This window comes from Pseudorca crassidens, chromosome 1, assembly GCF_039906515.1.
Source record: "Pseudorca crassidens isolate mPseCra1 chromosome 1, mPseCra1.hap1, whole genome shotgun sequence".
NCBI classification, from domain to species: domain Eukaryota; kingdom Metazoa; phylum Chordata; class Mammalia; order Artiodactyla; family Delphinidae; genus Pseudorca; species Pseudorca crassidens.
Window position 1 is genome coordinate 146,438,130 of NC_090296.1, and position 13,696 is coordinate 146,451,825.

At 43.4% G+C, this 13,696-nt stretch overlaps 1 protein-coding gene across 4 annotated transcripts in view; it reads left to right on the top strand.

Annotated features, from left to right (window-relative positions):
• The window catches only part of PDE8A (phosphodiesterase 8A), a 136,418-nt gene that overhangs the window by 69,262 nt on the left and 53,460 nt on the right, over positions 1-13,696 (top strand). For all 4 annotated transcript variants that reach the window (XM_067697842.1, XM_067697857.1, XM_067697847.1 and 1 more), the window contains exons 3-5: positions 228-418; positions 8,921-8,977; positions 9,678-9,732. In XM_067697842.1, the coding sequence (XP_067553943.1) occupies positions 228-418; positions 8,921-8,977; positions 9,678-9,732 (303 nt within the window). The remainder of the gene's footprint in view (positions 1-227; positions 419-8,920; positions 8,978-9,677; positions 9,733-13,696) is intronic.

A 13,696-nucleotide genomic window follows, 5' to 3' on the forward strand; every position in this document is an offset into this window, starting at 1 on the left:
TTCCAGACTAAGAACAGATAGGATAGCACTCATTTCAGGGAGCTGAGTGATAACGTCCCAGAGTTACATGTAGGAAAAGGATTTACTCAGCACATCGTTATGCTCACATCTGTGTACTTGCCTTGAAAACACTTGGGAGTTTTCTGTGGCTTGTTAAGAAATGACAATTCTAACGACACCTTTCTTTTTTTTTTTTTTTTAAAAGTGTTCATGCTTTTTTGATTCAGGTACTTTTAGTGTTTCCCAAAGAAGATAAGCAGTGTAATGGATTCTGTAGGGCATGTGAAAAAGCAGGGTTTAAGTGTACAGTTATCAAGGAGGCTCAGACGGCCCTTGCCTGTTTCCTGGACAAACATCATGACATCATCATCATTGACCACAGAAATCCCCAACAGCTGGACGGGGAGGTGCTGTGCAGGTAAGCCTGAGACTCAGGCCTCAAGAGTCCCGCTGGCATTTGTGACAGTAAACGCAGCCCCAAATACATTAGGTTAAATTCAGTGTCTTTTAAGTTGCCTTCCATGCAAATAAAATAAGCAAGACATTAGAATATTATTATTTCTGGGAGGGATCTCTATCTCTTTTGTTTTGTTTTGCTTTGCTTAAAACAGTAAGAAAATCTGAATGTGAACCGTTAAGGGTTAAGATGAAATCCTGTATGTAATTAACCACAAATGTCACCTGCATAGTACTGCAACAAGAGTTATTATAGTTTTCTAGATGTTTTTAAAGTTATAAAAATTTTGAAAATTGTCTTCTAATGTTAGGTGTATGTGCCTTGTTTCTCATACTTGCAGAATATCAATATCATGAGAGAATTTGGGTAGCAGACATAAATCTAAGAAAAGTACTTTCTAAAGAAAGTCATTTGCTGCTGATGGAAGCAAGGCGAAAGTGAAATATCAATTTTATTTGAAAGAAAACTTTTATGTTGGGGAAGACAAATCATAATTTCAATATAATGTAAAATTTTATAATGTATTAATTTTAAGGACATTTAAATGTTGACTTTTAGGAGATAGAAAAGGTTGAAAACCAAATATAACAGGAGTTAAAAACTGAGCTGACAGGAAAATGACATCCTCTCAGAAGGTTGTTTACAGGTACATGGTGATTTCCATGTACTTGAGAGTTCACCTTTCAGGTAGTCAGATGAGGTGGCTTTTACCCAGGTGCAATCCACCTCCAGTAAAGCTTCGCTCGGGCCTTGCTCTGTGTTGCCTGCCATGCTGCCTGTGTTCCTTTCCTGTTTCTGTCTGGTTGATGGCAGTTAGCCATTGTCACTGTAGCCCAGACTTGTTTGACGTGTTATCTGACAGCACACCCATGAGGGATGTGGAGATGTGGAGAGAGCTCTGACCCTGGGTCCTATGCTCGGCTCTTCCCTTGCCCAGCTGCCTTTGGGTAACTCTCTGTCTTCTCTGAGGATGTGTTTTCTCAGCTGTAAATTTGGAACACTTGGTTTCCACGATCCCTTCTCTCTCTAGCATTTGATGGATAGCACTCAGAGGAAGGGAAGAAAATATCTTAGTTACGTGGTGCTTTTAGTCTTGGTAGACTGCTGCTAGGCCGGAGAAATATCTAAGGAGAGCCAAAGAGCCCAAACAGAAAAGGTGAAGGGGGGTGAGGTGCTGAGGACAACTTGGCTTCCTTCACAGTCTTGTCCTGGCCACAGGTATGTGCTGGACAATGACATTCATACTCATAAAGATGGCTCTGCTAGACCGTCCTGTGTTATAAAAGAAAAACTAAGTTGTGGTAGTTATGGTCTACTTTTTTTTATTGTGGTAAGGTACACATAACATACAATTATGCTCCACTTTTTGAAGGAGGAGAAAGTACTGTTGTTACACATTTTGGGAATATTCTAAACAAATAGGGTAGCTCATTCAGCAAATTTATAAATTTACAACTTAATACAGTTTTAAAACAGAGAAAGTGACCTGGGTTGCTTAACATGCGGTTTTAGAGAAGCTTAGACTGTCATGAGTGCATGCCTTCTACCAAGTCCCCACCACCCTCCATCCAGCCTCTGATGGGGGTTAGGGTTTCCCAAGGGAGAGTTCTGAGTTTCGTAAGTTCTTCTCCATGTTGAGTCCAGCTCTGTCCATATTTGGCCCCAGATTTCCAACATTTGAGGACAGGAGTGGTCTTTTCTGGTTGGAGCACATCCTCACTGCTGTCAGCGGCTTCTCACAGAGTGTGGTTTCATATTCCAGCCCCATCAAGGAGGCCTCCTCTGAGTACCTTCTTCCAATCAAGATCTCTTGTAGGCGTGGCTCCCGACCCGAGAAGCTCACGGGTTTGGGTAGGTGAGCGTAGAGTAAGCAGAGCCGTCAACCCGCTGTGTTAGCTAGAGAGCAGACCTCTACAAAGGCACCCCGGTCACGCTCCTTTCCTGACAGCTGTGTCACAGCCCTGGCCAGGAATCGGAAGTCTTTCTTGCTAGCTGTGTTCTACCACGTCACTTTTGTCTTGTTGGCTGAGGATTTGGAGGACAAGGGGCGGGGGGAGTCCTTGTGCCATTTGTAGTGAGTTTTCTAGAGGCAGGAGTGGGCCCTGATTTACTTTCCTAGTCAGTTTCATCTCAGTTCTGGCCCTTACCTGGTTTATCTCCCTTAAGATCATCCCTTTTAAGGGTGCCTGCCCACTGTGGACTGTTCCTTCAAGGAATCTTTCCAGGCCGTCCCTCCTGAACCTGCTTGCCCTCTCTCTCCACTTACACTGCTCCCTAAGAGACCTTAGCCCTGGCAGAGCCCCGTCTGTCCCTTCTTCTTCCTTTTGGGATACCTGATCAACACCCCCTGTGAAGGGTTTTTCGTCAGTTGCTGATGTGTCTAAATGATTAGCATTCAGCTGTATCTCTCTACTGGGGGCATGTGGAACTCCTTACACTCCTTATCAGATGCCTTCCTAGAGGTTAGATATTCTGTGTCTGCGATATTTTCAAACTCACCAGTTGAGAGAACCCTACTTGGCAGGTCTTCTTGGTTCAGGACACTGTGCTTGTTACCAGAGCTACACAGGTGAATAAGACATCGTTCTTGCCTCTGAGGAACAAATGCTTTTGTTGGCAGGGGCAAGCGAGCGATTTCAGCACAGCTCATAGATGCCCACAGAGGAGGTATGCTGCGGGTGCCTGTGTCTCGGAGGGCTTCACAAGGGGGTGTTTGAGTTGAGTCCCAAAGGATAAGCGGGAGTTCTGAAAGGAAGGATGGTGGAGAAAACATTCTGGGTGGAGGAAGCAGCATGTGTAGGACCGGGCAGGGTGTCCAGGGCTCCTCTACCTGGTGTCAGGTGGCTGCTGGATCCAGCAGGTACGGGCCCTGCCTCAGGGTGAGGCTGGAGCAGCAGACGAGCCTGATCTGGAGGGCCTTGTGTGCTGAGCCAAAGGCTTTGGAGTCTGCCCTGTAGGCAGTTGAGACCCTGGGGTAGTCTGCGTATTCTATGCAGGGGAGTGTCCGGAGTGCACTGCCAGAGCACTGTGGCTGCCGCCTGGAGAGTGGAGAAGGAGATGGAAGGAGTGGAGGCCTGTCAGCCAGCTGTGAGGCTGAGGTCAGGGCCTCCTCCCAACTTTCTGTAGAGACAAAAACTGACCACAGCAATGAACGAACCAAAGATAAGATGACAGATATGTCAGAAGTTGGGAGACTGAAAAGGACAGGGATTCTCACTGTATCTCTTGTGCTATGGGGACCAATAAAGAAGCCTGTTCCTGGAATGTCCTCTGCATACTTCAGCCTCTGAAGCTGAAATTCCAATGGCCCTGCAGGAAGGAAGTGGGAAGAGGCTTTGCTTTACTCCCACTGTGTCCTGCTGAGCCTGGGAAGCTGGAGTTGCACCGACCAGAGCCGAGCACCATCGCTTCTGTGATTTACTTTCTACATCCACTAGGAACCCAAGACAGGGAGCAGAGGGAGATGGACAAAGACGTGGTTTTTCCTACCATGTTGTAAGAAGGGGCAGAGGCATAAGGAGCCTGGGAACATTCCTTCACATATTGCAGTTTCAAAACAGCAAACTGCATCAGTTGTCAGGTTTAGCCAGAGAATGGCAGAGGGCAGGCCAGGAGTCCCCTCTGTGCAGCAGAGCCGTTCATGCCTGCTGGCAGCGCTCTCTGAGCACAAACTTGCACCTGTTGACCTGATCTGCAGGTCCAGACCTCAGAGGAGGACGGCTGCTAACCCCAAGGGGGGTGCAAGGGAGACTCCTCTGACCATCTCTGCTGCAGACAGTCTGCCTGGGTGGATGTTGCTCCCGTTCAAGGATAAAGAAGGGGACCAAAAAGCTGCCAAATTATGGAGGGGGAAAGAACAGCCTGAAGACAAAGAAAATTGTTTTCTATAAGAAACTGAAGAACCTTTTAGAAGACACATGCTTAGTGTACTCAGAAGAAATGAAGAGCTAGTCCTCTGTGCAACAGGAGCAGGGCTCTGTAATGAAAGGGAAGATTTTTATAAAGGGAGATGGAGGAAGTAAAGCACTGCGTAGAAACCCAACATAAGTTAACAGAATTAAGTCTGTGTTGGCGTGAAAGGATGCTCAACATCACTAATCATTAGAGAAATGCAAGTCAAAATTACAATGAGGTATCACCTCACACCAGTCAGAATGGCCATCATCAAAAAATCTACAGACAATAAGTGCTGGAGAGGGTGTGGAGAAAAGGGAACCCTCTTGCACTGTTGGTGGGAATGTAGATTGATACAGCCACTATGGAGAACAGTATGGAGATTCCTTAAAATACTAGAAATAGAACTACCATACGACCCAGCCATCCCACTACTGGGCATATACCCTGAGAAAACCATAATTCAAAAAGAGTCATGTGCCACAATGTTCATTGCAGCACTATTTACAGTTGCCAGGACATGGAAGCAACCTAAGTGTCCATCAACAGATGAGTGGATAAAGAAGATGTGGCACGTATATACAATGGAATATTACTCAGCCATAAAAAGAAATGAAATTGAATTATCTGTAGTGAGGTGGATGGACCTAGAGTCTGTCATACAGAGTGCAGTAAGTCAGAAAGAGAAAAACAAATACCGTATGCTAACACATATTTATGGAATCTAAAAAAAAAAAAGGTTCCAATGAACCTAGGGGCAGGACAGGAATAAAGACGCAGGTGTAGAGAATGGACTTGAGGACACGGGGAGGGGGAAGGGTAAGCTGGGACAAAGTGAGAGAGTGGCATGGACATATATACACTACCAAGTGTAAAATAGATAGCTAGTGGGAAGCAGCCACATAGCACAGGGAGATCAGCTCGGTGGTTTGTGACCACCTAGAGGGGTGAGATAGGGAGGGTGGGAGGGAGACGCAAGAGGGAGGAGATATGGGGATATATGTATATGTATAGCTGATTCACTTTTTTATAAAGCAGAAACACGACATTGTAAAGAAATTATACGCCAATAAAGATGTTTTTTAAAAAAAGTCTGTGTTGAATGCAGAAGCAAGATTGAACGCAGAGTGCTGGGTGCTTTCATAACAATCTCTGGATTTACCTTGGTCTGAACATCCTTTTTACTATCGTAAATTCCATTCTTTTCAATGTGAAACTCATTCCACGTGGCAGAGGGAACAGTGGCATAGTACAAGTAATGGAGTTGTGGTTTTGTAAAATTTAAGTCGTTGAAGAGCTTTGCTATGTTCATACAGTAAGCCTCCAGCATGTGGCCTTTTTTCTAGTTTTGTATCAAGACCATCATCAGAATTACTTGTAGTTTCCTAGTGTATCTGGAGACTGGTAGTTGCCCCCCAATATCCATTTCTACTCTTAATAGCAGAATATCTAGTGTTTAGGTGGGAATACGACCACCTAGAAAATATACTGCATTCCCTAGCTTTTCTTGCAGCTGGCCAATGGAAGTGTCATGTGCATCTTCTGAAAAGTGTCCATGAAGGGAATATGCATGTCCTTCTTCCTGCTGTCTGGAACATGGATGTTATGGCTAGAGCTCAGCATCTGTCTTGGACCATGAGGAAGAAACCACGTACAGACAATAATAGAGGAACGTAAGACAGAAGGAGCCCGGTTCCTGATGCTGCAGAGTGCCATTGCAGCTTGGACTGCTCACCTCTGCACACCTTGCATGTGGGAGACAAGTCTTGTTTAAGCCACTTTCTCTGGAGTTTTCTGTTGTGCATAACCAAATCAAATGCAAATGTTTCACCAGGTAGCATGGTTCTGAGAGCTTCCCAGTATGCTTGTGCAGCCTTTCAGAATCTCATGCTGTAGACTCACGGCCCATCTTTCTATTTTTACTCTTTTTTTAAGATTTTTTTTTTGATGTGGACCTTTTTTTTTTTTAAGTCTTTATTGAATTTGTTACAATATTGCTTCTGTTTTATGTTTTGATTTTTTGCCCAGGAGGCATGTGGGATCTTAGCTCCCTGGCCAGGGATCGAACCCACACCCCCTGCATTGGAAGGCAAAGTCTTAGCCACCAGACCGCGAGGGAAGTCCCTCACGCCCCATCTTTTTTTCTGACTTCTTGAAATCTTCCTTCCGAATGTCCGGGTGTATATTTTGATGACGCCATGTCATTTCTTTCTTAGTTTTCATGAATTCTAAAGTAAAGGGTGTTATTTTGCAACCCGGGTTCCTGACATTTCTATTTTCTAGCCAGTTCTTCCTTCTTATGGACCAGAGAAAGTTAAGAATACACCTCTGCCTTTTCATACCGTGTTAGACCTCCTTTGCAGGGATCTGCTTGTCTCCAGGAAACATGGTCTTTCCTTCTACTTTGTCCTTAGCCCAGTGCCCCTCATCTGTGTATTCAAATCTACTTAACTGAGACCATCTACGTGGTTGCGTACTTGCTATTATACCACTCAGATCTCTGTTTTTCTTGTAAAAAGATGAGAGCTAGTTTGAAATGGCTGGCTGCATACTTAAATTGCCTTTTCTCCCTCTAAATCTTCGTGATATGATAGAAGTATAAATGTAAGAACAACTACAGTGTCCTAAGAAGTCATGGAAATACCATTCGTGAGTCCATGTCTTTCATTCCCTATCTAAGATTAGTGCTAGGGTGAGTATTAGCCAACAGGTTTGAAAAGTGACCTGGCCTTGTCTGTTGTGTGAGGGTCTGCCATGCCAGTCACCCTCCCGAGCCGAAACAGCCCTTCCCATGGCTCCTTCTCCAGGAAGGTGAGCTTGGCTATTTTCTAGGCAGGGAGACCATGTTTGAACCAGGGCCTGGCACCTGGTCAGCAAGCCCTTCAGCGACCTTTCAAGAGGGCTCTTCTGGTAGAACCAGGTAGCCAGTGCCCTTTAGGTTGGCTCCCTCTGGAGATGGTAGGCAAATAGAAGCTGGAGGAGTACAGTGGACCCTTAGGAGAAGCAGAAGTGTTGACACAGAGAGAGAGAGCGAGAGAGAGAGTGTTACGAGCTACGTGGTCCAGGAGAGAGACTGGCTGGTCCCTAGGGCTGCTTTTCCATCCCTGAGCAACTTCCCAACCCCAGAGCTAGTCTGCATCTGTCGTTGGACTTCAGCCTTTCTCACCCTGAGCTCCATGAGAAAATTAAGCCTCAGTGCCCTGAGGCAGGGATAGGCAAAGGGGAACACAGTCAGGCCCATTTGTTTATGTATTGTCTGTGGCTGCTTTCGTGCTACAATGGCAGAATTGAGTAGTTGTGACAGAGTCTGTATGGCCCAAAAAGCCTAAAATATTTATTATCTGGCCCTTTACAGAGAAATTTTGCCAAAACTGAGGCATCCGTTGTATATGATGAATTGACTTTTCTCTTATGCATCTGGAATGGTTATGTTATGAACCATCCTTGGGAGAATTGAGAAATAGTCACTCAAATCAGTTTCCGTGTTTAGTGATTCAGAAGTGACACAAGTGATTCTTGAACCAGCAGAACTGAAGTAAGGCAGTAAGTCTGGGCTACTCTTTGTCTCATCCCGGACACATTGTCCAGGGGCCAGCGCACTTCTGACTTGGCTGGGGCAGTCTGGATCCAGTCCTCTCCATCTCCTCCGTCTGAAGTCACCCTCCGGTGTGAGTCCTCTTCCTTCCCGGCCAGGGGCCGAGTTCCTCCCTCCCTCCCTGTGTCCTGGCTCTTCTTCTCTGGATAGGCCAGCTTTCTTCCCCAGGGTAGGATGGGTCAAAGCCATTGCATATCTCCAGTGGAGCAACTTCTTTTCCTCCTGCTCCTCTCTGTCACATTTATCTCTGCCCTCTCTCATCTTTTGGCTGGATTTTCATTCCCCGTGACTTTCTGGGAAGCTGCTTCTCCGGAAGGTTAAATTCAGTCCCTGCGGGCAGACTCATACTCCGTGGGTCATTTAAGTGGAGCAGTGTCTCCTACTTTTCTCAACCAGTCTTCCATTCTTAATTTTTCCTGTCAGGTGTTGACTCTCCTCTTTCTGACTGATAAGAATATCTTGCATTTCCAAGCTTTGAATATTTATTGTTACTGTTTTTGCCTGCATTCTACTTGGGAACCCTTCTTTGCACTGCTTAGAATACAGTGGAGAGCTGACCCTTGGGCTTCTTCACCCCCACTGGAATTGTCGCCATCAGCTAGTGGTAATATACATAAACTTGCATTTTCCTTTGGTAGGAAGAGATGAGTAACCCCTTTCATGTAAGCCCCAGGTAGGGAAAATTTTCCGCTTGAAACAGCTTAGGTTAACAAAGAGCAGAACAAGTAGAAGGCACATCATTTGCACTATCTTCACACTCCATAATTGTCAGGGTTACCATAGGCCACTGGTTAGGAGTTTGTCCTCCAAAGAGAGAAAGATCAAGTAGCTAAGAAGGTGACTCCAGCGTATGAAGGGATCTTTTGCTCTTCCTTCTCCCTCTCCCCAACTTTAATTGGTCTACCAAAATCGTTTAGGTATATTTAGTTTTTAAAGAATTGCTTTAAATTTATTTTAAAACTTTTTTTTTAAAGGTCTATCAGATCATCAGAACTCTCAGAAAACACAGTTATTGTTGGTGTAGTACGCAGGTAAGATACTTCCTTCTTTCCTTCTTTTTTGATGTTGAAATTCAGGTGTCAGTGTAATGTTTGCTTTTAACAGAGGCCCAAATAACAGCTTGTGGGCCGTGACAGGCCTCACCCTTTTTAGTTGGGCCTTTTTTTTCTTTACTCTTTCTTATTTTCTTTCACTTTGGCAGTTAAATTCATGGCTGGAGTTTGTACTCTCATACTAGGTTTTGTGATTTTGGACTGCCTTTCCCTTTAGAAATAGGCAAACCACGAGAGAATTCCATTCCTAAAGTATGAATGTTTTCCAGGCGTATTTCCTAGGGACCTCAAACTCCAAATATCTATGCAGATTTGAATTATACATAATTGGGGGAAATCTTATATTTCATTTTAAAATTGGAGGTAAGGAAAGAACAGAAGTAATTTAGTTTAAGTTAAAAGTTTTACGTATCAAATAGATATACAGTCACTCCTGTGTCCTGGCTGTTAGTGTAATCTCTGTATTTCAGGCATTAATACACACTGCCAAAAAGCCTAGTGTGAAACTAAAACAGAAAACTGTTTTCAACTTTATACGTTTGATTTGTATGTTAATCTAATTCATCTAAAGGGGCTCATTATGTGACAATTATAATATTATGTAAATTAATGAGTAGTTAAAGATGTGAGATGTAATTGATAAAAACTGTCTCTAACCATTTACTGTATTCTTTTGAAGGGCGGTTAGAGAAGAGTCATCTGTAATGTCCCTCATTGAGGCTGGCTTTACAAGGGTAGGTACCCACTTTTTTGTTATACAAGTGTAATTCAGCATGAGAAGGTATTTTATCTCAGTTTAGAGCCCAGCAATAGTTTTGAATTAATTTGAAGAAAAAAAATTGTCCTTATGCTGTGTTACAGTTTGGTTTAACTTTATAATCTGGTAATCTCATAATCCACAACACTTTGCTTTCTTAGTCTCTCAAAATTATGCCTGCTAAAGTCATCTAAACATACTAAAATCTCCTTTAATGGCTTACTCATTAAAAATTATACCATAGGATGTGTTGTTATAATGCTTACATGTATACATGCAACTTTAAAGCCAGTTTAAGGATTCTGGAAGTAAGACCTCCCCAACGTGGCTCCCTTTCTTTCCACCACTGGCTCCAGTCTGTTGGTTTCTCTTAAGCCAAAAAGCTTCTGAAGGCTTTGGTCAGCTGGTTGGCAATGAGCCTTGGGAATCATGATGGAGAGAGCTTATGTAAGGCTGATTGTTGGGCAGATTTGTAGCCCAAATTAATATTATCAGTGACGTAGTCCAGAAACCTCAAGCCTTGAACTTAGTTTAAAGTGATTCTGGGGCTTCCCTGGTGGCACAGTGGTTAAGAATCCGCCTGCCAATGCAGGGGACATGGGTTTGAGCCCTGGTCCGGGAAGATCCCACACGCTGTGGAGCAACTAAGCCCGTGCACCACAACTACTGAGCCTGCGTCTAGAGCCTGTGAGCCACAACTACTGAGCCTGTGCTCCACAACTACTGAAGACTGCACGCCTAGAGCCCGTGCTCCGCAGCAAGAGAAGCCACCACAGTGAGAAATCTGTGCACTGCAATGAAGAGTAGCCCCGCTCGCTGCAACTAGAGAGAAACCCGTGCGCAGCAATGAAGACCCAACGCAGCTAAAAATAAAATAAAATAAATGAATGTATTAAAAAAATAATAAATAAGGTGATTCTGGATGGTAGCACTCCCAAGTATTCGGAAGAAGCAAATTACAAATCCTCCCAGAGAAAGACACCTCCTTCTTTGGCCTCAGAGAATCTCTGCAAATAATCAGTCAGGGGCAGCAGGCAGCACTCAGCATTAACCAGTCCACCAGGAGACAAGGCATTGCAAGTGAGAACTAGCGGGGGGAGAAAGACAGCAGGAACAGACCCTCACAGTCCTCAGAAATTAGAATGATCAGATATGAATTGTAAAACAATTATGCCTATTATATGTAAAGAAATAAAGACAAGACAAGCTTGGAAATATCTGCAAGGAATAAGAAAGTATAAAAAGTGACAGTACATTTTAGGTAGAACGTAATTGAATTTTGAGAAGTGTACATATAATAACTGAAAATTTGAAAACTTAGTAGGTCAGAAGAAGTTATCCAGCATGTAGCACAAAGTTAAAAAAATAGAAAATAAGTTACAGAGGTTTAGAAATGTGGAGGTAGAATGTACGGTTTAGCATATATATAACTGGAGTTCCAGAAGGACAGGAGAGAGAATGGGGCAGTGTATTTGAAGAGAATTCTCCAGCAATGATGGAAGACTTTAGTCCACAGATTCCAAAATTCCAAAGTAGAGTAAATAAAAAGAGAGGACACATCATAGTGAAAAAACAAAGAGAAGATCTTAAAATTGCCAGAGAAAAAAGATTAACCTTCAAAAGAATAACAGACTAACAGCTAGCTTCTCAGCAGCAATAAACGGAAGATAGAAAACAGTGGAATAATATTTTCAGTGTGATAAAAGAAAATAACTGCCAACCTAGATTGTTATACCAAGCCTAAATACTTTCAAAAATGAAGGTGTAATAAAGACTTTCAGAAATATGAAAATTGAGGCAGTTTGTAAGTAGCAGATTCTCACAAGGAAATTCGTAAGGAGGTACTTCAAACAGAAGCAAGGTAAATCCCAAGTGGGAGGCCTGAAAGGCAAGAAGGGATGAGGAACAAGAAAATGTGAATGTGGGGTCATTATAAACACATATTTACTGTACAAAACAGTAATAATGTCTCATCTGATTAGAGATTACGGTGAGAAAAGGACTGTAACCTGAGTCACACACCCGGCTAAGTTATTGTTCGTGCCCTTTAGGGCAAAAGAGATATTCCTTTTGGGGGATATACATAAAATTCAGAGATGTATTTCCCCAGTAGCCCTGTCTGAGGAAAATAATTGAGTAAGGACTTCAACCATAGAACAAATGAACTGGAACAGAAACTCTAAGATGAGGGAGAGAGCAGTAGAGAGAAGTGATGGGAGGTGAGCCTGCCCTGCGCACATGCTCCCCTGCTCCTCCCTCCTTCTCGAGCCCTCCTTCTTTCTGTGTCTGCGTGTGTACATACACAGGTACGGGTATGTGTGTGCAATGTAGAATATATATGTTTATATGTAATTATTATTACATAACATCCAATAATATCTCAGTATTTAAATTCTAGACTATCTGAACAAACCCTAGGTGTCTTCAAGGTTTCGGGGGAGGAAGTAGAGGTAAAAGGATTCTCGTGACCTCACCTAGCAGACAGGGAATGGGGGTGGGCAGTGAAAGTATTCTGAAGTTTGCTTCTTTATGGGAAATGTGCTGGTGGGAGATACTTTGTTCTGGAGGTAATTGGTATCTTGTTTTCAAATAATAGTAAAGAAATCTATGTCTGCTTTTGAGATCGGTGAAAAGGAAAGTAACCATTAACAGAGAAGTTTAAGTAAACTTCCAAATTAACAAAATATGGAATTTGCGGGAATTCCCTGGGGGTCCAGTGGTTAGGACTCCACGCTTTCACTGCCGAGGGCCCGAGTGCAATCCCTGGTCAGGGAACCAAGATCCCGCAAGCTGCTCAGCGCGGCCAAAAAACAAAACAAAAAAACATATGGAATTTATAGCAACTTGATCAAATTGGCAGATCCAAGGAAGGGGAAACAACAGTGTGAAAGCAATCATAAACACTAAGATAAGAGTAAAATCAAGTGCATGGGAATGGGCTGAATTCTCCCATTAAAGGATAAGCCATTAGATTGGGTTACAAAAGTACAATTATATGATGTCTATAAGACAGTGATAAAAGGAGCTTAATAATAAAGAAACAAAGAGGTAGCAAATAAATGCAGACAAAAGGAACACAGGAATTCCAATATTAACATCAGATGAGGTGGAACTTAAGACCTTGTTTTGTACACACATAATTTTATATAAAAATTTTAGATTATTATTATTACATAGTTTTTTGGTTCTCCCTTTTTGACACTCCGACAACATTCACACATATCAGTGCCTGTCCCCATTCCCTGACCTCCACTAATCCATGTGAGCTAGTATGAGAAAAACCACATCAGCCAGCGTGAAGGTGAGCATTCCTTTAAGAATCCCAGGTTAGAAGTTGTGGATCACCTATTCCCAAGAATCGTTAGGTCATCCCTCCTTAAACTGCTTAGGGAAGCATTCACAAGAGGCAAAAAACTTTCCCAGATAACTTTGAAGATCTTTATATTATTACTCTTAAGCTGCAGAACTGGCTATCCTTTTTTTTTTTTTTTTTTTTTGCAGTACGCGGGCCTCTCACTGTTGTGGCCTCTCCCATTGCGGAGCACAGGCTCCAGACGCACAGGCTCAGTGGCCATGGCTCACGGGCCCAGCCGCTCGGCGGCATGTGGGATCTTCCTGGACCGGGACACGAACCCGTGTCCCCTGCATCGGCAGGCGGACCCTCAACCACTGCGCCACCAGGGAAGCCCAGAACTGGCTATTCTTAACAAAGACCTTCGATGCTTCCACTTTGCAGTGAAACTAGTGAAACTTGTGGGATAGATTATTCATCTTGCCTTGGGTTGTTTGCTTACCTACAGCCACCAGCAGTCATTAAGCTTTTTATTTGTACGAGGTCATAGATGCAGTGTTGGAAATTGTGTGTTTGAAATTCTGCACAAGGAAGTCCATCAGCACAGCTTCGTGGACTGGGAAGCGTGTCCTGGTAGAAAGTCTAGTTA